At 29.4% G+C, this 13,207-nt stretch overlaps 1 protein-coding gene across 1 annotated transcript; it reads left to right on the forward strand.

The window, feature by feature from the left end:
• Positions 1–6,772: 6,772 nt before the first annotated feature.
• HELRODRAFT_99723 (hypothetical protein) lies at positions 6,773–9,149 on the forward strand. Its single transcript, XM_009019575.1, has 6 exons — positions 6,773–6,845; positions 7,304–7,468; positions 7,613–7,708; positions 7,819–7,939; positions 8,333–8,516; positions 8,609–9,149. The coding sequence occupies exons 2-6, from the start codon at positions 7,385–7,387 to the stop codon at positions 8,832–8,834; spliced, it is 711 nt and encodes a 236-aa protein (XP_009017823.1). The 5' UTR covers positions 6,773–6,845; positions 7,304–7,384; the 3' UTR covers positions 8,835–9,149.
• The last annotated feature ends 4,058 nt before the right edge of the window (positions 9,150–13,207 follow it).

Raw genomic sequence — 13,207 nt, forward strand, 5'->3', positions numbered from 1 at the left:
CGTGTAGTTAACTAATAATATCATTATTAAATATTTATTACAAGGTAAGTAATGTTGTTAGTTTTTACAGTTGTTGCTAATTATTTATAATAGTTAAGTCAATAATAATAGTTATCATTATCAAATAAATATTAGTAATAAATAAATTGTTTTAAAAAAATTACCGACTTACATAAAAACTCAGATTTTTTTTAATTTTTATGTTCAGTTTGTTATCAATTTACTCGTAAAAAACTAAAAAATTAAAGACAAAATGCTTAGCAGTGACAATGTAAGTCTGTAGTAAAGTAAACAGATTGAAGCACACATTTACTTTATTTTCATGTTAATTTCATTTACTTCAGCTCGAATTTTCACAATATTTTTATTTATAATATTTTAATTTTTGATATTTTTAAGTAATAATTAAATTTGTCAACGAATTTAAAAAGTTTGTTTGCGAAATTGAAAATTTTTCGGCGAATATAAAATGTCAATAACTTCGTAACCATGGAAACAACGGTTACAATTTGCAAATCGAAGATAATGAATGTTACTACTCAGTTACTTAAATCGGTGATATTTTGCGGTTGAAATAAACAATTTACAATGTTCAAATAACTTGTGTCCCGCTTTTTTTTAACATTATATAACATAATTAATCTATATACCAAAGGATATCTTGGGGTCCGGAAGTGAAATATTTATATTATGTGAAGACATTAACCGACCGCACTATAAGCATCAATATTAAAAAAAGTAAATATATGATTTTTTAACAAGCTAATTTGAATAATGAATTTAAACTAGCTATAAATGATTGGAACTTGGAAAAAGTTTTGAGTTTCAAATTACTTGGTGTGATAATCTACTCTAAGTTAAAATTTAAACAACATGTGGACTATATTTTGACCCTTCTTAAAATAATTGGACTAATTAATTTTATTAAACATCTATTACCATTTAAGATTTTACTACTTTTATATAACGTCTTTGTTTATCCTCACATATTTTACAGAAATTTAATTTGGGGCAATACTTTCAAAACTTACTTACAAAATATCTTTACAGCCCAACAAAAATTTTTAAAGTATATTAATTATAAAAGCAATACTAATAATAATGACATTTTTAATAAATTAAAAATATTAACTGTTTTTGAAGTGAATTATTTGAAATCTTGTTGTTTATTTTTCAAACTGTTGCATAACATTGAGGATGTCCCCCTAAAATCCTCTCTAAGATGAGCCGACATGAGGGTAGATACAAGATCGTCGATCGACACAAGACTTCATCAGGTGAGATGTCAGAGCAAACTGCAAGAGAGAAATATATGTTACTACGGATGCACAAATTGGAATCAGCTTCCTCTTTATGTTCGAGAGTGTTCAACTTTTAGAGATTTTAAGTTCAAACTAAAAACTTTTTTAAACTGTTTGTCATGATTAGTATTCATATAATTTTGCTACGATTTTTCTTTGTTTTATTATAATTTCGTTGAACCTATGAGAAAGTTCCTTTTTATGTTACGATCTTTTGTTTGATCGCTGCGGGGTACCCATTAGAACAGAAGTTATGCTTTTGAGGGTATCCTATTCATGTTTTTTTTTTTTCATCAATAAACCTGTTAAAAAAAATTAGTAAATAATTTTGTATCTTACGATATAAAATAATAATACATTTTTATTAAAAATCTATTCGAAATTTTTTTTCACAATTTAACTTATATTTCAAATTTTAATTTATGATTTTTAGAAATGGGAGTTCATATTAATTAGTTTATTTAAGGCTTTTTAATAAGAATAAAATAATGTTTCATCAAATATATTACAAATTAGTAATGAGATATATTTGAATGACTGGTAGATATTAAACTTATTTCTCAAGTATGGATTTATTTTATGTTCAAACGTGTTTACTTCGCCAATAAACAATTATATTTCTTTGCTGTATATATTTGAAAACAACATCAAAACGGCCGAAATGTGGGAATACATATTTATTTTACTTTTAATATTCTTATCAAGTACTTGCATTTTTTCCTTTATCACTGTTGTATTGAAATATTAATTTTATAAGAAATGTTTCACTTATTGCGACAGAAAGTGTAGGCTGATCAATATAAGCTGCACTATACTATTACAAATAATCATATATGATGATTTTTAAATGGCATTTTGAAATCATCTAAAAATTGTTAAAAAATTTTATGAAAACAAAAATATTAAGTTTCTATTACTTTCATTAATTAAATTTCGTGTTATCCAGAACGTACCACTAACGAAATTTTCGGTTTAACATACATGGATGGGAACAAGCAAAAAGTAATTATAGGAGACATCGGACAAAATGTAACTTTATTATAAATTATAACGAATCAATTTTTAAAAAGTTATAGATTAAAATTTTGAATTTATTCTGCACAGAAGTCTGACAAGATGAAGATAGTAGTGAGCAAGAATAACAACGTACTATTGGAATTTTCAGTTCGTTTGGATTAGTAATGCCGAGTATTTATATAATTCTATTTTTTCTATATTTTTCTACAAATTTAAAAAATTTAAAGCCAGATACATTCATCAAATTTCAAAATGTACACAATTGGAATACGGAACGAAGAAGTTTTATATAACGAAAAGGTTATTTTATAAGCGTATAAACCGAAAATTAAAAACTAATGTATCTTTTTTTGGTTCGTTATTTTATAACGTTTAAAAACTGATGTTATGACAATTAGAATAAATATTCCATTGAACTTACCAATTTTGACAAACTTTAAAAAATAACTTGTAAGAATGGGAAATTAGAACTCTGAACCTAACCCACAACCGCTTAAGTTTTCAAGCTCAAACCTGTATGTTTTTTCCCTTTTTTTCACAATTCCGTTGTTTTCTTTGATTGATTCCCTAATTTTTCTTACTATTTTTTAGTTTCATTTTAAAGAAAATTTATTGTCTTTTTTTAAGTATTTAATTTCCCTTCAATTTTATTCTAACAATTAAGAATCTGGCAAATTCTAATGAAATCACGTTTAAGAAAAATTAAAATTTTTGGCAAATTAAGTTACCTTTAAAAGTGCTTCTTACATATAAAATAAATAAATAAAATACATAGATCGATTGCTATTACCACGGCGATGTGAATGGAAATGCTTCCCAAATTGTGGTCCTTTCATTGTGCTCGGAGATTAGGTGTAATATTTTTCATTAAAAATTTAAGGTTGTTTAATCATTTTAAGTGTTCTGTTTTTATAGCGGGTTTTATGGAATGGATGGGAAAGTGTTTGAAATGTCTTCAGTAAAATTTGGATCATTCCATTCAGTAGAAGTTACAAAGTTATCAGGCAGTTTGGACCATTTTTGTGGTAGATTCAAATTGGTGTTATCTAGTTCAAATTTGTGTTATTTAATTTAAATAGGTGCTGTTCAATTTGAATTGGTGTTGCGTATGAATGTATATAAACAATTTACGCTGTATATATACAATAATATAATGATAATATAATACAATAGCTAATAATGGGCTCAAACTTAGAAGTCAATATGACCATGTCTTAAAACATTAACCAAATAAGAAAATATATGAAATCAAACAACTGTGTTCATGATATAATCAAAAATAAACCTTGTAACAGAAACAATAGTGCCCATGTCATAATCATATATAATTTGGCAAAATGCTCCATACTGAAAAGATCATGTTGGTGAAGGAAAAATTTCAGTTGCTGTTGTTATATTTCTGCACGTGCACATATATCTTGAAATGATGTCCTCTGGTTGGAGGGTCTTCTGTCTGCACGACTAGTGGCGATACTGTAGAGCGCTATCAAATTTCTCCTTGTTTTTCACTACCTAAAGGAAGGCATTTCTAACAACTTCGGTAGAGCAAAGTCCTTTGAATTCACGTACCATCTTACTAGCACACTTCTTCACTTGCTCCAACTCCTCAATTTACTTCTTCTTCCATGGTGACCAAACAGCGACTGCATAATTGAGTTTCGACCTTATTAGAGATTTGTAAATTAGTCAAAATGAATTTTTATTTAAGTATTTAAAAATTCTGTGTATTATACCTAAAAAACAAAATTAATTATTAATTAATTGAAACTTAGAGAGCTCTGAAATATATCCTTAAATCATTCAATTCCTCCCAGCTGTTTAAACTAATACCTTTAATTTTATATCCATCATCTGAACCCATCTGATCATATATCATTGCAACACACATTCAAATCAATTTTCCACAGTCGACACCATCCATACTATTTACCAAGATGTTTTGTAATACTTCACAGTCAATGTCACATATTTTACAACTAAACAATTTTGCATCGTCTGCATATACATAAATACAAATTGACAGAATCATTTTCAACAATACCAGAAAAATCGTTTACATGCACAATAAACAAAACCAGACCCAACTCATTTAATTGAGGCACCCCACTGCCAACTTTAAACCTATTCGACAGACAATTATTCACTCTTACACAAGATATTCAACAAAAATAATTTTAAATCCATTCGATCAAACATTCATTCAAACCACATCTATGCAATTTTTCAATTAACAAACTATGCGAGATTCTATGAAACGCTTTTGAGAAATCTGAATAAATAACATCTACATCCAATCTATTATCAATAGCGTAACTCTAATCATCAAGCAGTTTGAGCAGGTGTAGAGTGGTAGACCAACTTTTAACAAATCCGTACTGCGTACAGTTAAGCAAACTATTACTATCGAAAAAGCATCTCAAGTGATTTTTAATGGTAAATTCCAACAATTTACAACACAAGGCAACCGGTCTAAAGTTTTTGACTTTATGTTCATCCCCTTTCTTGAATATGGGAGCAATATTACTATCATCCGGAATATTTCCTGTCCGTAAGGACAAATTGAATAAATATGACAAATAGGCAGAAATTGAAAACTTGTATCTTTCAATATAGCAGAGAAAACATTATCCGGATCAGCAGATCTGTTTAGGTTCTAATCATCAATTTTTCTTTCTCTCCACATCACAAGCATTCACAACCAAATCATCTATAATAACTTCATTTTTAATTTGGTCAACATTCTGTTTACAGCACTCATTATACCCACCATTCAATGTGCTATCCTCTAAAAAGACACTTTTAAAGAAATCGGCAAAACTATTTGTCTTGTGAATATCTTCTTTTCTTCAATGATAACATTATCATCTTTGGAAACTAAAATACCAATTAGGACTTATTTTCCTTGACTTATTCACCTTTTACCAGAGCACCTTAGAATTTTTTTTTCATCATCTTAGCCAGACGCATCATCATTTCCTTTTCACTTTCCACATCATGCCCATCTCAAACTCAAGTGCAAGACAAAAATATAAACAAACACAATTTACAAAAATAAAACAGAACGGTGACCGTGATGTTCCCTGAAACTTTGTAAATACTAAATATGTATACCATTTATGCGTGTATGTGTGTTTGAGTTAATATGTATTTGTTCATCATTAATATGGTTTTTATATGAAATATTTTATTTTTAATTGAAATATACCCATGATGCAATATACAAACATATATTATTATATATAAATGATAGGATCAACAAATACGTCGATGTTGAATGAAAGAGCTGTCAAGAAAATTAAAAAAGTGAGTATAACGACAGTTTTTTCTGAATTTATTTGTTGAAAATAAATTGTTCAATTCAGAAGTTTTTTCCCCGAAGTATTTTTTCTGGTTTAGACAGGAGGACAAGAATCGTTGAACTGCACATCGTCATAGACTATTCTGAGGTTTGACAGCCAAATATTTTCAATTCATGTATTTTTTAAACAGTTGACAAATGAAATATAACAATGTAACAATTAATTTTTTTTTACAAAACTAACCTTGTCTTTTGGAAGTACAATGCTTCTGGATTTGATGTCAAAAAGTCCATTGGCAAGACGCTTAATATTTTTAATTCGGCAAGTTTGGTAAGTTTTACAAATTTTTGTTATTTTGTTTAGTAATTGTTAAATTTATCAAATCATCAAACAGTTTTATCAAAAAGCAGAAATTTATTTAACTGTAAGTCAGTTGAATGTCTGGACTTCACCAAAGTTTTAGCGCTGCCAGCAGATTTGGACGGGATTAGTTTTGCTGATGTCTGGAGTGATTACAAAGTTAAGAACATTTTAGAGTCTGCGCCTTCACACGATGTTGCTATGTTAATTTTGTACTGATCAAATACTTCTTTAACTGACAATGGGATCCATCCTGAAATGTATTTTTGTTCGAAGGAATGCTTACGTCAGAGGTACGTTGGGTGTGGCGAACTTCAAATCTATGTGCACCTACGATTCTTCGGCTTGGTTTTTGGTTAAAATAATTAATCAATTTTTGTTTTTTATCCATTAATACTGAAGACATAAATTTAAAAAATTTTCCTAGTTAATTAAGTTTACACATTTGAATTGAATTAAAATATATTTGTACAATTATCTTCAAAACTCAGCCACAGTAAATGACTGCAAATTATAGGATAAGGCCCCAGAGCAACAAAAGAATTGGCTGCGAAATTGTATATTTTTATTAGGACTTACAATGTTAACGAGAATGGGTTGTCACGTTTTATAAAAATCAGTTTTAATAAATAAAGCTATTTTATTTGCTGTTTAAATTAAGATAAATTGATTTGATGAATAATTAAAATTTAGTTTTTTTTAAACAAAAAAGAAAACAATTATTTTCTGTTCAGGTGCACAGAAATTTTCTTGTTTCAACTTTTACTTTTGTTCACGAACTGGGCCACGTATATGGGATGAATCATATTGAGGAGGTCCCCGACTGTCAGTGTGATTCCTCTCGTTGTATTATGAACAGTAAAGTCAAGTAAGTATGTGCCGACATAATTTTTTTTAATTTTACGATTTAAAAAAATTAATAAGTATCCACCAATTAACAAGATCATGTCATAAAAGACATATGATAACAACAAACATTAAACGAAGATAGCCCAATAAAATTAAAGTTTTATGTCTAAATAAATTTGAATTAAATTGCACATTATAAATTTTTCTATAATTAGTTTTCTGTTGGAAACTTACTTTCCAAGTAACATAAATTCAACATTTTCAACTTCACATTTCATGAAATTTATTTGTTTTAAAATTTCTACTTCTAAAACTCTCTGATTTGCTAAATTTTTTCCTAAACTGAAGTTTCGTCGTTAAATACTTTTTTGAAAATGCAACTAGTTTTCAATTCTGAACCGTTTAATTATTAAAAGAAATTTTATTAAAAAAAATTTTATCATTATATGGTGAAAAATATTTTTTACATTGTTTCAGGGTAAGCGATACGACAGACTTCAGCTGGGCAAACTGTTCTCTTGCAGTACTTGGCGAGACTTATGATTTGCACAAGTGTCAATGTCCAATGTAACTGCTGCCAATTGTGGGAATGGATTTTTAGAACCGGGTGAAGAATGCGACTGTGGCTCTTTCCCAGATGAGGTCGAAATGAATAAAAATTATATTTATCTATTCATTTATTAATAAACTTATTTATTATGTCTTTATATTTTGATGGCTTAATTTATTTGTCTAAACAGTCGTACGCTTATTTATGATTAAAATAACTACATAATGATTATTCAGGTTTGTTCGAAAGCCTGTTGCAACGGAACGACCTGCAAGCTCCGACCGACAGCAAAGTGTGCATCTGGCCTGTGCTGCGAACTTGCAACCTGCAACGTTAGTGGCCTTTCAAAGCCAATACGTCATTTTTTAAATTAATTTTTGAGATACAGAACTTTGTAACACTATTATGAAACTATTGAAGTGATTATTGAATTACCACAAAGATGAAATCGGTAGAAATGGTGTGCAGACCCGTGGAAGATGATTGCGACGTAGAGGATCACTGCGATGGGAATTCCAGTTTATGTGGTGATGACGTCAAACCAGATGGATCCATGTGCACAGCTAGTCTTACACTTACATGCATTTTTGGAAATAACGCTATAACAATAATTTTAAACTTTTAGAACATAATACTTTTTTTTATCTTTCGTTATCGTTTTTTTTTATAAAACACATGAACATGGTACGTTATCCAATTGTCCAAATTATACTCGGACTAAACGTAATTATTTTTTCATAATTGTAAAGCATGCAAAATTAATTTTTGAGCAGATTGCTACAACTTTTAATGATATTTTTGTCTTGTCATTACGCATTGTTTATTACGCATATTTTAAGTAGTTTTGAAAATGTTTGCACATGAGCATTTCAATCGAATTCAATGGTTCCTCCGTGGTCACACACGCATAGTCAATAACACATAAATATTTATATATAATGAACAACAAACAAAGAATCGGCAGTACTGTTACAATGGCAAGTGCCAGCCACGTAACGCTCAATATTCCCAGCTGTGGCTCGATGAATCCGTTGTTTCCGCTGGCGAGAGATGCTACAGCCACACAACTGTTGAGGATAGCAACTGCTTCTATTGCGATTATAATGTAAGCTCAAAAACGTCCATTCCATGCAAGCAAAAGTTAGTTTTTTATGATACATATATATCTTCGCTGCACCATCATTGAAACAATTATTTAGCTGGAAATCTGTGTAACAATATTTTTAATGCAGAGATGTTTTGTGTGGTAGCCTGCTCTGCGATCTCCGTCAAATACATCCAGATTTGAAATCACTGCATGACAGGTGCCAGCTGGGATTGGAGTGCGTGTGCGCTGTCTACAAGGTGGATCGAAGAAACAGCCATGCTACATTTGTGAACGATGGAACTTCATGCGGAAGAAGCTTGGTGACGAGTTTATATTTGGTCATTTCAAATTGTCAAAACAATTTTAAGTGAGAGTTTCGTCTTTAATTTACAATTTGAAGATGTGCTCCAAAAGAGAATGCGTCAAAAGGGAGTTCATCATTAACGAGGCGAAAAGATTTTCACGTTTTGATCCAACAAATAATGGCTATCAAAGAAAATTATCAACTGCTCTTCATCAATTTGTTTTTTATTTCATTGTTTTTTTGATAAACACTTTGCTAAAAAATGGTGAATTTTAAAAAACTAAATTTTAATTATCATATTAACTGTAATTCATATAACTTATATTCTATTATCATTTATTATATTTCTATTTTAATATCTACTATGTTATCAAATAAACACTCAAAAACATACACACGCGCATACACACAGAAGTGCTGCTGTTTCAGAATTCAGGTTCGCGAGCCGTCAACTGCTGCCGATGCTTTCTACTGAATTTTGATAACCATTCCATTCCCTGTCAAAACTCTAATGTTCGGTGATTCGCAGTTTTTTCTCGGAAATCAAATCATACATGTTTTTCTGTGTACCCAGTAGAAGGTGACAATCAATAAGTATGATTTTAAACGACTAATCTTTGCAAATGAGATAAAACTTGCAGTTCATTTGCTTCATCTAAAAATTTAAAAATTAATTTTTTTTTAAAGTTGTTTTAGCGAGATAAAAAACGTCAATTTAAATATATAAATTGATATGTTTAATTTTCCTGGAATTGTGATATTTACGAGCATGGGGTCTAGTGATAATTTTCAGGAGCTCGGCTTTCTTCAAAAAAATTATCACAAAAATAAAAATCTCTTATAAATATTGCCATATCTTTCAATGCCTAATTACAATAAGTTTGGGAGAAGTTTTGAAATCATGAGAATATATAGGTGGCTTTGTAAAAAGGTTGCACAAAAATTATCAAATTATGTGCAACGAGAAATCGAGGGATACATATTCGATATTGCACAAATTTGAAGGGTGATCCCATCAGATTATTTTTTATTTCTTCACAAAATGCACGTGATATAGTAATTTGTTCTTTGAAAACTATCAGGTGCGAGCAGTAGCCATATATAAATATAAATATATTTGTAGCATGCGTGTTATTCGTTCTATGCTTATTATCTTAGAAGAGTGTTTCATGCAAACAATAACCAAATTAAATGTTTCAACCAAAATCTTTTTTCATTCTTACACATTTGTCAAGTAAACAAAATCTAATAGCTATCACATTTTAAATATTTTTTTTATCTCATAAAAAACTTTCAAATTTAATAATTAAAAAAAACAATGAAACCTATAATTTGTGACCAAAAATTCCCGCTCCATTCACGTGAAAATTGATGGAAAAAACTTGTTTCAGAAGTAACTTAGCCATTAATGCTACACACATTTGTGATACAAGTTATTATATTTTTCTCATGTCTTATTTAACTTTACCTCTGTGCCGTCATGTTTTCTTTATTTATTCGAGAATATTTGCGTGAATATTTCTACGGGAATTTAAACTTTCAAACAATTTATAGGAAAAAACCTCATTTTTCATCAAATACCTTTTAGAAAATGTTATTGATGAAAAATTCGACTTATTTTGACAGATCAAATTGGAAAATCAATCTCGAAATCATTAGCCAGCATGTGAGAAGCAGCACTTGTATTTTCCTTTCAATTTATTTTCAATAGTTAATTATATCGTCGGTTGCACTTAGTTTTGCTAATTTTTTGCGAAATTTTTAGTTAAACTTGGTATTTTCTGGTTTAAAACTGAGTTTTACTTATTTATAATACAAATATTTATCACAAAATTGTAGTGAAATACTGAAGTTTAATATTTTCAAACTTATCTGGAATAATGTAAGCCAAATAAAGATAAAAGATTGAAAAAACCATCCAAACCACAACGGCTAACAGCTATAAGCCATTGTGGTTTGTAGATTATAGTCTCGGATCTTGTTCGAAAAAATAAAATTAGACATGAAAGACTGCGTTAAGACAAATAAGTTTGAAAGTATTCTTTGCCTCCAATGTTGAACAAATTTTCGATTATGATGGGACTGCTAGCATACCAAATTTAGTACATTATTTTCAAACCAAATGTCAAGCGTTTGAGTTTTCTGCAACAGATCTTTGAAATCAATGATATTTTTGAAGCTTTAATTTTAATTATCAGTATACGTGAAACGAAAGTGTGATACAATGGAATTATTATTACTATTATTATTTACTAATTCTAGCGACACATTTCACTTGGAAAGTTTCATTTTAAACCATTTAAAACCAAATTTTCATAAAACGATGATTGATTATAATTATGAAGTGATTGTCTGAATAACAACTTAGTGTTAACGATGTTTTTAATTTTCAAATTTGAGGAATTTAATAGTTATTATGTTAAAATTTTTATGCCTTCCTCTTCAAACTGCAATAAATGTGAATTTATTAATTCAACAAATTCTGCTTTTAAGCATGCACCGCATCCAAATGAGAGAGTGTTGCATTTCCATTTTTTTAAGCGTGCTGACCTTATTTTAAAGGTTTTGACCTTATTTTAAAGGTTTTGACCTTATTTTAAAGGTTTTGACCTTATTTTAAAGGTTTTGACCTTATTTTAAAGGTTTTGACCTTATTTTAAAGGTTTTGACCTTATTTTAAAGGTTTTGACCTTATTTTAAAGGTTTTGACCTTATTTTAAAGGTTTTGACCTTATTTTAAAGGTTTTGACCTTATTTTAAAGGTTTTGACCTTATTTTAAAGGTTTTGACCTTATTTTAAAGGTTTTGACCTTATTTTAAAGGTTTTGACCTTATTTTAAAGGTTTTGACCTTATTTTAAAGGTTTTGACCTTATTTTAAAGTTTGTTAAAGCCAACATTTTAAATACCAACATAATTGTCTCAAATTCCTCATTGAACAGGGCAGAGAAATTTGTTACCAAGTTGAAAGTCGGTCCAAAGGCAAGCAATGTATTGAGTTATGGCCGGCGGCGTTTCTTAAGTCTTCAAGTGATTGGTATTACCAGCTCAGCACCGAAAACAATACGTGCTTCTATTGCGACTACGATTATAGCACAGAAAATAAATATTTCTGCTCGAAAGAGTGAGCGGAATTGTTTGTTGAATTGTCGGTGAATTTTTGCTATTTACATTTTGGTTGCAGCGTGTGCAAGACTAACGTCTTTTCATGTAAATCGCAGAAAAGTTTAGAATATGTGTTACTGACCATTGCATTGTGACGCTGGCAGTCAGGAAGTACTGAAACATTCGAAACATCCTATAACTTACATCAACTGAGTTGTGCCGGGTAGAAGTTTAAGAATGGGACCCCACATATTTCCTACGTCAATGATGGAACCAAATGCAACATTATAAACATTTACTCTACAAAATTGAACAAAATCGTTTTACTTGCAGCAGTAAGTTTTTATATCAAGGTGTATTACCAAAGACGGTATATTATTCGATCCATTATAGTTGAGTAGTCCAATCAAAAGTTGGAAATAGTTAACAACTTTCAACAACAAATATTTCAGCAGATAATTAAATTTTGTATTACCATTTACCAATTAACTTTAGCTATATTATAATGAATACAAGCTTTTATTATTTTTTTTTCAATTTTTCATATATACTTATTGTTAAAAAAGTATCCTGTGAAAAGAAAAATGAAAACAAATAATTATTGTTGATTTTTATTGTAAAATATTTGAAAAATATATTTTTGAAAAATTTGTAAAAAATATTTTTGAAAGGTTGCTTCCTTGATGTTTTGAAAATAATGCTACATTTTGGCTAAATAAACATGCATTTTGTAAAAATTGAAAAATTTTGTCTCCAAGGTTTCCTTTCTTCTCTGCGCTTTTTTGTTTAGTAACTGTGCGAACATTTTTCAGCAAAATACAAAACTCATCGAATCCATATTTCAAATTACAAGCGCGGGGCCGATTACATTCATCACGGCAATGGTTTCATGCTTTTCAACTGGCAAAGAAGATGTTTGAAAAAATTGACAGAAGTCCACAGACTTGCTTGCAATGCCACAATGCAACGCAATGGTTAGCATAATGTCGGAGCTTTAATTATTTCGCGACATAATCTGAGCTATTCAAAATTATTCAATGAAACGAGACTTTGCCTTGAAGTTTTGTTGTCAAATTTATTTATGGAACCTTAAAAGCTGTAATGTCTTTCTAACTGGAAATCATATTATTGCATGCCTCTGTTTTTAAAAATACTAAATATTCAGATTTCCTTATGTACTAATCTCAAAATAAACAACATTCAAAATATGCTTCATTCTTTTTGTGGTGATATACAAACACTAAGAGCATAATTATGTTTTTTAAAGCCAACTAAACTCATGAGTATCAATAAGCATTTTTAACAACCAAATACCTCTTCCTACCTCTCGCAGTTC

Source organism: Helobdella robusta, assembly GCF_000326865.2.
Source record: "Helobdella robusta unplaced genomic scaffold HELROscaffold_25, whole genome shotgun sequence".
Taxonomy (NCBI): Eukaryota; Metazoa; Annelida; class Clitellata; order Rhynchobdellida; family Glossiphoniidae; genus Helobdella; species Helobdella robusta.

Coding starts and splice junctions, on each gene's coding strand:
- HELRODRAFT_99723 (XM_009019575.1), top strand. CDS start 7,385: ATGTCCAATGTAACTGCTGCCAATTGTGGGAATGGATTTTTAGAACCG. Junction 7,940..8,332: donor AGATGGATCCATGTGCACAG/CTAGTCTTACAC, acceptor AACAAACAAAGA/ATCGGCAGTACTGTTACAAT. Junction 8,517..8,608: donor TCCATTCCATGCAAGCAAAA/GTTAGTTTTTTA, acceptor TTTTTAATGCAG/AGATGTTTTGTGTGGTAGCC.